Raw genomic sequence first — 14,389 nt, forward strand, 5'->3', positions numbered from 1 at the left:
GCCTCGATATGGACTCTATGCTGCGTAAGAGCACCAAGTGTGGGTGGAAGCTTGTCCCCTTCTGCCATGTGTTTGCAGAATAGATGCCATCTCAGTTCAGGGGTGTTTCCCCTTTGGTAAGTATGCAGTGCATACACACTTAAGCCCCCTTTCCACTGCAAGGTGGAACCAGAACTTTCCAGAACCTGAACCTATTTTTTTGGTTCTGGTGTTGTTTCCATTGCACACAGCCTGGTTCCAGACAAGGTTCCTGAAACCTTTTTTCGGTTCTGCTCCTGAAGTAGAACTAAACTTGAGTTCTGGGAACCTATGGGCGGGGCCAGCAGCGCTGCTGCTCGGACCCCGGTTAGTTCTAGTTTTATGGAAACAAAAGCAGAAGTTCTGGTTCTAGTTCTGGGTCGGCCCTACAGTGGAAATTTTAGTTTGAAGATCCTGTTACATGGTTTAAGAAAGCATCTTCAGAGCCTTGAGGACAACACATCTGTGTCTGGGGAGAAGAACATTAGCTGTGCATCAAAGAGTTTGCTATTATGAAGCCAGAACTGTAAGGTGGATCAACAAGGTGTCTGCTTCTTCATAGTTGTTGGCTTTAAAGTGCAGTTCACTGTTAATCTTTGTGTGTCCTAATAGCGGACCCAATGACAAGCATGGGGGAGCCTTTGCTGTATTCAATGGTCTTTGATGTCAGATCAGATCAGCATTTGTTTGGTCGTGAGAAAGCGTTGCCAGGACTTCATGCCTTTACAGGAGCAGACAACACTGGGAACACTGAGATTTTCGATAGGCAAATCTACATGGTGGAACAGCTACCTCAAAGCTGGTGATGAAGTCTTCAAGGCACTGAAGATGCTTTCTCAAACCAGTGATGTAACAGAGGATCTATTAACTACAGTAGCTAAGTTTGTATGCACTGCACTTACCGAAGGTAAGCTGAGAAGGCATCTATTCTGCAAACACTTGGCAGAAGGGGTCAAGCTTCCACTCACACTTGGTGCTCTTAAGCAGCATGTCCTAAAAGTCCATATCGAGGCCATAGTGAGGAGTCAGGCACACATAGCTCAGCAGGAGTTCCTTAACCCACTCAACAATGGATATTACAAGGACGAGGATGGCCAGCTGAAACAAATGAGTCTCTCCCAGCAATCATTGAGATGCTCACATGTCACTGCAAAAAGCAGACTGTCACATAGATGTTCTTGCAGATCAGTGGAGCTACCCTCTATGGAATTATGTCAGTGTAGTACTGACTTCCAAAACGATGAAGGCTGTCAACATTGAAGATGATGTATAGACAACCGTGTTCTTGCTATATTGCTACAGGTAAGCATGACTGTTTCCACTTAGTGTATTTATTGCCTCACTTATGCCACTATTCTCTGCCTGCTGATCTATTCTTGCTTGCTATAACCTGTATTTATGCCCGGTTTTGACCCCTGCCTGTATCTGGATTTGACCCTTGCCTAACGCCCTTGTATTCCAGCATGTTTGGACAGATCCCCAGTGTTTGGACCAGGACCGGCCCCACAGACTACGATTAGCCTTATCCCTCTTGGACCAGGCGCCACGCAGATTGCCCACTAAGAACTATGAACTATGCTGCCCCTTTGACTCTCTCCACCTGGTCCCTTTGCCTTCTCCCCTCCAGCTTTTGTTTAATTAAATCCATTGAACTTTGTACCTGCCTCTTTGCCTGCTATTGGGTCCTATATCTGTTTGGTGACAGTTTTTGCTATTTGCGGAAGAACTTATCACTGAAATTGTCTGTATGTGGGGTTTATGAATAATGAAAGAACAAAAGGTATAGACAAGAGCATATGAAAAATATCTTCATTGGGTCCATTGTTTCCATTTTCTGAGAAGTAACTGCTTTGTTCATTCAAGGTTTCCACCCGACAGCAACAATATAGCCTACCAGTTTTTACTTGATAGTTTACTTAATCAATTCAATTTACTGTTGGGTGTAAATAAATTACACAATTTTGTGTCATTGAGAGAAATCATCTGTCTCTGCCTCTTCAGATAATATATTGATTACCTAAAAATGTTAGATTAACCACTGGAATCATGATCCTATACTGTAGTTCAAAACAGTGGAAAAACGAATATTAAAATGTTACCTTTTGCCCCCAAAATTAAGGATGAGGACCCACATCTGTGCCATTGATAATTTGTGAATATTTCTAATTGGCACCATTGGATTTCCTGACCCTAAAAATGTTGATTTAGCCACTAGAATCACGATCCTACATAATCTAGAAGTCGAGATATTGAAAAACGAATATTCAAAGGTTGCCATTTTTCAAAGTCCAAGATGACCACCATATTGGCTTCAGCGCAAATGGAATCATGGATTTTCTGATTTGTTACACTCTGAAGTTTCCAAAAATGTATAGTTTTCCTAATCTCCAGAAAATTTGAACGAACCTTCATTTTTGGACAAATAGAACTGGACTAAAAGGACAGGTGTTTTCAATTGATCTAAAATGGTTAAAGAGGTGGTGCCATGGTTTTGTACTTTGTTGTGTTTTGTGTGTCTATGGAGTTAAATTAACTCTAATAGACCACAGGGTGTGGTTATAATTTGAAGATTTGCTTTCCCTGTGTATTTTTGGTTTCTTACTGAAAACTGCGATGCTCTATATTGATGTTAGAAAGTGAAATATCCCTTTAACTTTTACAGGGACAATGGCTCATTTTGTCCAGTAGAGTGCACTACTACACTTATACATTTTGATGGGGCCCTTCAAACAGTATGTGTTGGTAAGCATGGTGACCATGGCGCCCTCTGTGGGTGTGTGTTTGCTATTGCAGCATGGTGGAGCTAAACTCCACTGTTCTGATATGTTTATTTATAGACAGTGTTGTACTCACTATAGAGTTGGTACAGACGGAGTTGGGAACACAAGCATCTGCGACTTCAACACATTCATCAATGTCTGAACATTCCTACACACAGAGAGAGGGAGAGAGAGAGAGAGAGAGAGAGAGACAGAGAGAGAGAGAGAGAGATGGTCAGACAGACAAAGCGAGCAAGGCACAATGTACAATGTACGATGTACAATTGTACAATCATGACCACACACTTATCACAATACAATAATAGGTATGGATTTGTTCATGTGTACATCAGTGATGAAGCAGAGATCCATTGAGCTGAACATTGTATTGTATCCGGCCACATTTCCTGTTTTGACCGGATCTAGGTTTCCGTATCCGGTCTGAGGCTGCGTCATAGCTCCGCTTCCATAGGTTTGCAGGTAAACAAAGGAAGGTGCTGCACGGCCATAGAATGGTCTTTTTTTACGCATTTCTTTTTTAAATTTGGAAACTGTTATGAGTCTTTTACCCGCCAGGCATATGATCTGCGCACAGATCGTCTGCTATGTGCGCGACGTGCCCACGCAGGACCATAGCGCACAGCTCGGCCTTATACATTAGTTTTTCTGTAAACAGTGGCAGACACAGCCTGACAACGGATATGTCTTTTTTCCAATGGGACTGTTTTATTCGAAAGCTGTGGTCGGGTCTACACGCCACCTACATGATACATGCACAGATCATGCGAGATGCGCGCACGTGCCCACGTTAAAAGGTAAGGACAATTTGGCAGTTGCTGAGTTTAGCTATGTTTAAAATTGCCGCAAATTAGTTAAAAGACGTCTCCTTGCGCCGGGAAAAAAATAATCAGCCGTCCGGCATTATATCCAGTGCAGAGATAGAGGCAGTCGACTGTGGCTTGTCTTCACCCAAAGCAGAGAAAATTTTCTTTTTTTATTTTTTTTATTTTCTTTTATTATTTTACTTTTTTTGTAAACGAAAGTAAACCATCTTGAGTTAGTTCAAATCACATGACTCCTGGCTGTTTGGATCACTCAGCGTCATAGAAAGAGAGAGTTACGACACTTCCGTCGACTCCCATAGTAAGCGTGGAAAGCCTATTTACTCTATGGTGGGAAGCTAACTTAGCCTCGCTTACGCATGCGCACTTATGCACAAGAAAAGATGAGTGTTAAAATGTTTTCATTTACTTCTTTCTAACGTTTTAGTGATTTTAACTTTGATTTGCATGCATTTTGATTTGCATGCATGCCAGTAAGTAAGTAAGTAATTAAGTAAATTTTATTCATAAAGCACCTTTCAAAACAATGTTACAAGGTGCTGTACAATGGACAGCAATAAAAACAAGCAATAAAAACAATAAAACAAACAATACAATAATACAATTGGTTAAAGCAAGATAAAACATAAAGACTTCATAACAAAAAGTGCATGCGAAACAAGTGAGTTTTCAGCAAGTTCTTAAAAACATCAATTGACTCAGCATTTTTAACCACTAATGGAAGGTCGTTCCATAAAGTAGGAGCAACAACTGCAAAGGCTCGGTCTCCCTTGGTTTTTAGATTGGACCAAGGGATGTCCAGAAGGCCTTTGTTAGAGGACCTGAGGGATCTAACATCAGGTTTTGCGTGTAGCAGTTCAGTGATGTACAATGGGGCCAGTCCATGTAATGCTTTGTATGTTATTAGGAGGATTTTGAAGTTAATTCTGGATTTTATGGGTAACCAGTGAAGCGCAGCCAAGACCGGTGTGATATGAGCTCTGCGGTTTGTATTAGTCAGGATTCTGGCAGCCGTGTTCTGTACTAACTGGAGTCGGTGAATGGAGGAAGAGCTAAGAGTCGAGTAAAGTCCGTTACAGTAATCTAGGCGGGAAGAAACAAAAGCATGGATGATTTTTTCCAGGTCTTGAGAGGTGAGCATAGGTTTAATTTTTGCAATGTTACGTAAGTGATAGAAACAAGACTGCATGGGTAACTTTCTTCACATGAAACTCTAGTCAAAAAAGACACCTAGGTTTCTTGCTGTATCGGTGACATTGGAGGCCAGTGCACTCAGGGATGACCGAATTGAATTAGCGATATTTTCAGGGCCAATAATAAGGATTTTGGTTTTGTCCGCATTTAATTGTAGAACATTTTGTGCCATCCAATTATTTATTTCAGTTATGCAGTCACGCAAGACTGTGATTTTACCTAATTGTTTTGCTTAAAAGAGAGATATAACTGAGTATCATCCGCGTAGCAATGATACGAGATGCCTTCAAAACTGTTTATGAGGGCACCAAGGGGTAACATGTAGAGGGAAAACAAGACTGGACCAAGGATGGAGCCCTGGGGGACCCCACAGGTCAAGGGAACAGATGAAGAGATGTAATCGTCGATCGCGACAGCTACGCTCCTCCCAGACAGATAAGAGGAAAACCAATCCAGCGCCAACCCACTTAAACCCACCCACTGATGGAGTCTATTGAGAAGAATGGTCAATTGTGTCAAATGCTGCACTTAGATCAAGCAGCAGCAGTACTGAGCATTCTCCGATATCTGCCTTCATGATGATGTCACTGGATACTCTAAGGGGCGCAGTTTCTGTGCTGTGTTTTTGACGGAAATCGGACTGAAACTTGTCAAATATGTTATTGCTATTTAGGAATTGTAAGAGTTGGTTACAGACAGCTTTTTCCAAAACCTTTGAAATGAAAGGAAGTTTAGAGATTGGCCGGTAGTTACTATGGACTAGAGGGTCGAGGGTTGGCTTTTTCAGCAGAGGTTGGATGATTGCATGTTTGAATAGTTCAGGCACACAACCAGTGGATATGGAACTATTAATGATAGACAAAATATGTGGACTTAGATCGTTAAATACTGATTTTAAAAGTGAGGTTGGGATGGTGTCAACAGGGCTAAAGGAGGGATTCATGAGTGAAACAATTGGTGTGAGATCATCTACCGAGATTATATTAAACTGGCTCAGTGAGGGAACAGGGGGAGGATGGTCAACTACAGTGATGAGAGGCGGTGTTATATTGGACCTTATATTATTAACTTTGTCAAGAAAAAAGGATAAAAATAGTTCACAGTCGTTGTCGGAGTAGACAGGAACTGTGGGAGGCGCGGGGTTGACCAGGGTGTTAATTACGGCAAAGAGAGCTTTTGGTTTGTTCTTATTGAGGTTGATCAGGTTGGAGAAATAGGCGGTTCTTGCATCCTCAACTTTTTCGTTAAAGGAGGAGAGGAGTTCCTTCATGCGATTGAAGTGAATTGTCCCCTTTGTCTTTTTCCACTGCCGCTCAACTTTTAGGCATTCTCTTTTTAGGTTACGGATGTCCTCATTTATCCATGGGGATGCGTTAGTGGCACCCGCACATTTCTTTTTTGTTTTGAGGGGGGCAACTACATTTAGGGCAGAAAGACAGATATGATTGAAATCACGGACCATGTCGTTGGTATTAGTTGCCATTGGCACGTCCTTGCTAAAGTCAGCAAAGACAGAGGAAAATTTTTCGGCAGTGGTACTATTTAGTGTGCGAGATCTGACAGACCGTTTCACGGGCAGGGGCTCAGAAATGAAATCAATATAAAAAGTTATGTACTTGTGGTCTGATTCACCGACACATAGCGTGTTGATGTTCAGACCCAATGTGAAGACCAGGTCCAAAGTGTGACCATGTTCATGCGTTGGTCCAGAAACATGCTGCGTCAGATTCAGTGATTGAGTTATATTGATAAACTCCTTTGCAAAGTTATCAGAGGCATTATCAATATGGGCGTTAAAATCTCCTGTTAGTACTAGATTATCGACTTTCAGAGGATAAAAGCTCTGGAAATTCTGAGAAAAAGTCACTTTTCGAACCAGGTGGGCGGTAGCACAACAAAATAAAAAGAGGATTTACCTAAGAAACAGTGCTTCAAAAGTGTTAAAATTACCAATGTCCACAGAGCGGCAAGCAAACCTTTTGGAGAAAATAGCAGCTAAACCACCACCACGGGACATTCTAGGAGTACTGATGATACTACAGGCAGCTGGACAGAGCTTATTAATAGTTATGTTGTCCTTGTTTTTCAGCCAAGTCTCTGTTAGAAATAAAAAGTCAAGTTGATGAGACTTAAAAAAGTCCCTTATAATAAAGGGCTTATTACACACTGACCTTGCATTAATTAGGGCCATCTTAAATGGTGCAGGTTTAGTCAGAGGAACTGTAGGTCGACAGGGAATGTGAGTGAGATTAGATAGATTGACTATGCGAGGGGTGATGTTGGTGAGTGATGAGGGTCTGGTAGTGATAAGAACAGGGATGTTTAGAGGGGAGGAAGGGGATATGGAGTCAGCATGCCCCAACAGGAGATGCTCATAATTATTGTGATCAGAAGCTACTATGGTGGGATCGTGCATGGGTGCATGTCATGTGAGGCTAAGGGCAATGGGCCTCATTCACCAATAAGTTCATAACTTTCTTCTTAACTTGTTCTTAAATTTCTTCCTAAGTGAATTCCTAAGTGAAGTCCAGTCACATTCATGAAACGTTCTTAGGAAGGCAAAATTGTTCTTAAAGGGATATTACACTTTCAAAAAACTTTTTGTCATTGTATGGTCTTATCAGGCTTGTATGAACACCCTGAACAGTTTTTAGTTTTCTTCATTCAGTATTTAGATATTTGATGTAAAAGTTATCTGGCCCTCCAGGCCCAGGGCCTCTCCCCACACACACCCATTGTAACTTCAAACTCCATTTTAACCATGATAGATTCATTAAAAATACCCATTATTTTTTCTGGTGACTCAAACTACCCTCCTAATACGTGAGCAGGCCGTGTTTTTTCCATAACGTTTTTCATGTATTTTTAATAATTCTTTGTGAAAATGGAAAAAATTAAATACAACTAGAAAAGAAAATTTCTAAGAAATTTTAAGTGTGCCTGCAGCTCGCTAAGTGTGTTAGTGTTTCGTTTTGAGAGGGTCGTTCCCCCTGAAAAACACGTTTTGGCATGAAACGGTTACGTTTTGCACGTTTGTGGTGCCCCCTATGGGTCGAAGTGGAAATGCTGTTGGGTATATGTTCAGTATAGCGCCCCCCACTTGTGGTTAAAATTTGGTGTTGACTGGATGTTTCGTTTGTGATTTATGGCTACTTCTTACAAAACGGGCTCCTCCCGCTAACTTTGGAACCCTGTTACGGAAGAACGGTATGGACTATCAAAATATCGTTTAAATATGTTTATCGCATGAGTCCATAGATCGCGTGTATTGATTTTTGTGACATTTGGAGAAAATATGTAGGAAAAGGAGCAAAAAGTGTGTTTTGAAGAAAATTCAAAATGGCGGAAAATCTATCCTGACGCAAATGGGCGTGGCCTATATGAGGGGATGCGTCATGACCCAAGGAATCCAGGGAAAAAGGAATTTTAATTTTCCGACCCACGGTTCAAGAGTTACAGGCCGAAAGGTAAAGTGGACTGTTATAGCGCCACCATGAGGCCAACTGATGAAATATTTTTTTATTTAATCCTTGATATCATTATAAATCTCCTCTCCAAGTTTTGAAACTGTAGCCCCTATGGTTTGCGAGAAAAAAAATATTGAATGTGAGTTTTTGCGATTCCCATTATAAGTCAATGGGTAAAATTAATTCACTAATAAATTAATATCAATTAAACGATACAACTTTTCTCTTAGAAAAGTAATAGCACCCCATTCCCGGCCGAGCCGCACGTTTTGATGTATATATTGCGGCGGTGGCGTAAATCGTGCGGCACTTATTACGTGCCGAAATTTTGTGAAGTGATTATTATTATTATACTAGAAAAGAAAATTTCTAAGAAATTTTAAGTGTGCCTGCAGCTCGCTAAGTCTGTGCAACCTTGTGTAGCGGTTGGTGTTAGTGTTTCGTTTTGAGAGGGTCGTTCCCCCTGAAAAACACGTTTTGGCATGAAACGGTTAAGTTTTGCGCGTTTGTGGTGCCCCCTATGGGTCGAAGTGGAAATGCTTTTGGGTATATGTTCAGTATAGCGCCCCCCACTTTTGGTTAAAATTTGGTGTTGACTGGATGTTTCGTTTGTGATTTATGGCTACTTCTTACAAAACGGGCTCCTCCCGCTAACTTTGGAACCCTGTTACGGAAGAACGGTATAAACTGTCAAAATATCGTTTAAATATGTTTATCGCATGAGTCCATTGATCGTGTGTATCGATTTTTGTGACATTTGGAGAAAATATGTAGGAAAAGGAGCAAAAAGTGTTTCGAAGAAAATTCAAAATGGCGGAAAATCTATCCTGACGTAAATGGGCGTGGCCTATATAAGGAGATGCGTCATGACCCAAGGAATCCAGGGAAAAAGGAATTTTAATTTTCCGACCCACGGTTCAAGAGTTACAGGCCGAAAGGTAAAGTGGACTGTTATAGCGCCACCATGAGGCCAACTGACAAAATTCTTTTTTATTTAATCCTTGATATCATTATAAATCTCCTCTCCAAGTTTTGAAACTGTAGCCCCTATGGTTTGCGAGAAAAAAAATATTTAATGTGAGTTTTTGCGATTCCCATTATAAGTCAATGGGTAAAATTAATTCACTAATAAATTAATATAAATTAAACGATACAACTTTTCTCTTAGAAAAGTAATAGCACCCCATTCCCGACCGAGCCGCACGTTTTGATGTATATATTGCGGTGGTTGCGTAAACCGTGCGGCAGTTATTACGTGCCGAAATTTGTGGGATCATTATTATTAAGTATGGCGGATTACAATAAGTGTTTTGCCATTGCATGGCAGGCACACTTAATAAGTGTTTTGCCATTGCATGGCAGGCACACTTAATAAGTATGGCGGATTACAATAAGTGTTTTGCCATTGCATGGCAGGCACACTTAATAAAAATATATAAAAAATACATGAAAAACGTTATGGAAAAAACACGGCCTGCTCACGTACTAGGAGGGTAGTATGAGTCACCAGAAAAAATAATGGGTATTTTTAATAAATCTATCATGGTTAAAATGGAGTTTGAAGTTACAATGAGTGTGTGTGGGGAGAGGCATGGGCGTGTCGGGCCTGGTAACTTTTACATCAAATATCTAAATACTGAATGAAGAAAATTAAAAACTGTTCAGGGTGTTCATACAAGCCTGATTAGACCATACAATGACAAAAAGTGTTTTTGAAAGTGGAATATCCCTTTAACTATGTTCTTATTATGATGAATGCCAATCCTCGTAACTTGAAGGGGTGTGCCAGGTAATCCTAATTATCATAGGTAGACACCCAACATATCCTAATTTGTATCCCTATTACCATAGGGAGCCACCCACAAATCCCCATATAAAGCACAACTTCATGAAACTCTCTGCAGTCACACCTGTGTTTGATTGCTGTACACAGAACTAACAAGAAATCACTTACAGAAATAAAGTTGAGAGCATGAAGTCAAGAATCCCTAAAGTGTAAAGATGGTGGAACACTAGACTCCAAACATAATAAAAAAATACTTCTGTGGAGGTACTTCTGAAGTGAACAGCTAATTATTTGTATTTAATGAATGAATGTATTTTTATTATTTCACTATAGACATCAATGTAAATTTGCTGAAATTATAATGTTATCCATATTTCATGTTTGGAAATAGCATTAGTTAGTTGGGTGGGTATAGAGGGGCTTTAAGTTAGCAGCTGCTTGGTATGTAATGGGGTGGAAGTAGGGGTGTGGTGGTTGGGATATGGTGCATGGTGCAAGGTGGAATTTCAGGTAGGAAGGGGACAGGCAAATGGGCGTGTGGCGGCTGTTGAGATATGGGGGTGAGGGTGTAGGGAGTTGGGTTATGGGGGGAGGGGGGGAAAGGGGGGGGGGGGGGGGGGGGGTGAGGAAGGGTTGTGCCGGGGGGAGGGTGGGGGACGTAGGGGGTGAGTATGGGGCTTGGGCTTCAACTCAACCAGCTCATTTTGGGTTGGGACGCAATTTTCAGACCGGTTGAAAACTAGTCAGTAAACCAGTGGTTCTAAACATTTTCATGTCAAGGACCCCCAAATTAACATGCATTCTGTAGACCCCCACCTGAAAATATTTTCTGCCTGGGAAGATTTTTCAAGATTTATCAAAGTGTTTAAAAAATATCCGATCTACAAGCTCAAAATGGGCTGTAATGGTAATGCGTTCGGTTGTGAGCTTTGTAAATCGTCTATTTTCAAACAAATTGTAAAACTGGGTTAAAATGGTAAAACTCTTCCTTGTTTTACTGTGGACCCCCTGGAACTTCCTAAAGGACCCCTGGGCGTCCCCAAACCACACTTTGAGAACCACTGCTCTAAAGATATGATACAAATATTTTGATGATTTAAATCATATTATTATACAACTGTAGAATTGATGAAACTTAAAGAATAAATTATTTTAGCACAGCAATCAGCATGTCACACTTAAGAGCTAAAAGGCCACCCTAAGAGTGCTCTACAGTGTGCGTAGATTTTTTCTTAACATAAGAACAAATCACAGCTAAGAAAACATTGGTGTATGCCAAATCTTCTTAAAAAACTTCTTAAAAGGGTCTAAGAACAAATTTCTTTGTAAGAACGTTCGTAAGTAGGTTGGTGAATCGGGCCCATTGTCTTTATTGGAGACTCCCTTATTAGAGATGCTGTGATCCCTGGTGCCATTGTCTCCCTGGTGGAAAAGTAAGTCAACATATTCAATTGGTTCCCATTATTAAGTGTGCCTGCCATGCAATGGCAAAACACTTATTGTAATCCGCCATACTTAAAGGAGGATGAAACCCCGCCTCTAATTTGTTTTATCAGACTTGAGAATATGAAAAGATTTCTAAAATGTAGGCGTGGATATCTGCCGTTGTGGGGGGAGGGGGCGGAGTAATGCGTCAGCGTCTTCTATCAGAGAGAGACAGAGCGGCCCGGGCTGTCAGCAGTGCTTTTCCATTTCGGAAACATTTTTTAAAACCAGCCATTGGAGGTGTAAAAAGTATAAAGATTCGGCAACTCCATGTTCTTTAACCAATTATAATGGGGAAGTATTTTACAAACAAGCTGTCTGAGCTTGTATCCATGGACAAACTTTCTCCAGCTCTGGACCACGGTACCAGTGAAGAATGGACGCTAGCGCTATAGCTATTTGCTGTGTAGTGTGTGTGTGTGTGTGTGTGTGTGTGTGTGTGTGTGTGTGTGTGTGTGTGTGTGTGTGTGTGAGTGACTGTGTGTGTGTGTGTGTGTGAGTGACTGTGTGTGTGTGTGTGTGTGCGTGCGTGTGTGTGTCGTGACAGTGCGCGCACACACACATCGTCCACACACGAAAACTAGCAGATCTACAAGCTCGTTGTGAGCTTGTATATTAGCTATGTAGCTATGTAGCCTAGCTAACAGCCGTAGCAGCAATAGCTTCTCAACCATGTAAACACGTTGGTTTCGGCTCTACGGCTATTAGCAAGGCTACATACATAGCCGATATACAAGCTCACAGCGCGTCGCTTTCGCGACGCGTTGTGAGCTTGTAGATCTGCTGTTTTCCGTGTGTGGACGTTGTGTGTGTGCGTGCACTGTCACGACACGCACGCAAACACACACACACACACACACAGGCTACACTACACGGAAAATAACACAGGCACCACACAGTGTAACTGTCTGTTGACAGAGCCTGTTCTTCTCTCTGGCTGAAACAAGCATACAGTGAAACCACGCCCCCCTTGATACGACTCTGTAAAACAAACGTTAATATTAATTAGATATGCCTACGTCAAGTTACACCACAGAACATTGATAGCTAATATTTAATGAGTGGCGCGAAATATTTCTTTTTGACCTAGAAAGTGGAAGTACACAGAAATAGCTACAGAGACAGCAGAAAGCTCTGAATCCCCAAGCCTATGGGCAAATTGAACCATATCACTGCTCCCTATCACAAGTGACTCATTGATATAATATATATTTATAGAAAAAGTGATTTTGTGTTTCATGCTCCTTTAAGTAAGTAATGTCGCCACAAAATTTCGGCACGTAATAAGTGCCGCACGATTTACGCCACCGCCGCAATATATACATCAAAACGTGCGGCTCGGCCGGGAATGGGGTGCTATTACTTTTCTAAGAGAAAAGTTGTATCGTTTAATTGATATTAATTTATTAAGTGTGCCTGCCATGCAAAGCAATGGCAAAACACTTATTGTAATCCGCCATACTTATATAATAATAATAACTAGAAGAGAAAATTTCTAAGAAATTTTAAGTGTGCCTGCAGCTCGCTAAGTCTGTGCAACCTTGTGTAGCGGTTGGTGTTAGCATTAGCGTTATTTCATTTGACGCAACCCGCGTGTCTGTATGACAAACGGTTCACGAGATCAAGGGTCACTTCCTGTTTGGTGAGGGGCACTTCCTGTTTGGCGAAATAGGCCCCAATTAAGGTCATGGACGATTAATGAATTAAAGCTGCAAGCAGCGATGACCAGGCCCTCGCAGCTCTACCCACGTCACAAGGCCAGCAGCCAATCAGAAACCAAACAGGAAGTCAGCCATTTCGACTAATTAGTGGCGTTTTGGAGCATTTTTGGCCGTTATCACGGGTCGCACTTTAACGACAGTTTTTTGAGAAAAAGAAATTTTGAAAAAAAAATTGTGAGAAAAAAAAATCTTGAGAAAAAAAAATGTGAGAAAAAAAAATTTTGAGAAAAAAATAATTTTGAGAAAACAATTTTGAGAAAAAAAATTTGAGAAAAAAAAAATTGAGAAAAAATGTTTTTGAGAAAAAAAAAATTAGAGAAAAAAATTGAGAAAAAAAAAATTTGAGAAAAAAAAAATTTTGAGAAAAAAATTGAGAAAAAAAAAATTTGAGAAAAAATTTGAGAAAAAAAAAATTGAGAAAAAAAATTTTTGAGAAAAAAAAAATTTTGAGAAAAAAAATTTGAGAAAAAAAAAATTTGAGAAAAAAAAATTTGAGAAAAAAATTTTTTGAGAAAAAATTTTTTTTGAGAAAAAATAATTTGAGAAAAAAAATTTGAGAAAAAAAAAATTTAGAAAAAAAAATTTGAGAAAAAAAGAAAAGGTATGACACCAGCCGCAAGTCTGTACGACAAACGGTTCATGAGTTATAGAGGCACTTCCTGTTTGGTGAAGGGCACTTCCTGTTAAAGAGGGGGCGAGGCTTAATCAATTACAGCTCATCCCTATTGGTCGGAAAAAGACCAAAGTTGTGTGAGCATTTTACATTTTAAATGACGTTGCTAGGCAAAAGTATGGCAGAGTTATGTGGCGCCAAAGTTTCTGGGTTTTTTTCGGAGTCCCCCATTCAAAGTCAATGGAGTTTTTGGGCGTTGTTTTTTGCGAATTACATCGCAATCGTAAAGCGGATCGGAAAGAAAAGTAATAGCACACCATTCCCGGCCGAGCCGCACATTTTGATGTATATATTGCGGGGGTGGCGTAAATCGTGCGGCAGTTATTACGTGCCGAAGTTTCCCCCATTCTAAGTCAATGGGGTTTTTTGGCGTTGTTTTTTGCGAATTACGTCGCAATGGTAATGCGGATCGGAAAGAAAAGTAATAGCACACCATTCCCGGCC

The 14,389-nt window shown here is 40.7% G+C and overlaps 1 protein-coding gene across 1 annotated transcript in view; it reads right to left on the reverse strand.

Annotated features, from left to right (window-relative positions):
- The window catches only part of thbs3a (thrombospondin 3a), a gene marked incomplete at both ends in the record, with an annotated part of 139,692 nt that overhangs the window by 73,396 nt on the left and 51,907 nt on the right, over positions 1-14,389 (reverse strand). Inside the window, one exon of the mRNA XM_080753884.1 lies at positions 2,872-2,946. Coding sequence (XP_080610010.1) covers positions 2,872-2,946 — 75 coding nt within the window. The remainder of the gene's footprint in view (positions 1-2,871; positions 2,947-14,389) is intronic.

The sequence above is a fragment of the Nannobrachium achirus genome (genome assembly GCF_963921795.1).
Source record: "Nannobrachium achirus genome assembly, chromosome: 2".
Lineage (NCBI taxonomy): Eukaryota > Metazoa > Chordata > Actinopteri > Myctophiformes > Myctophidae > Nannobrachium > Nannobrachium achirus.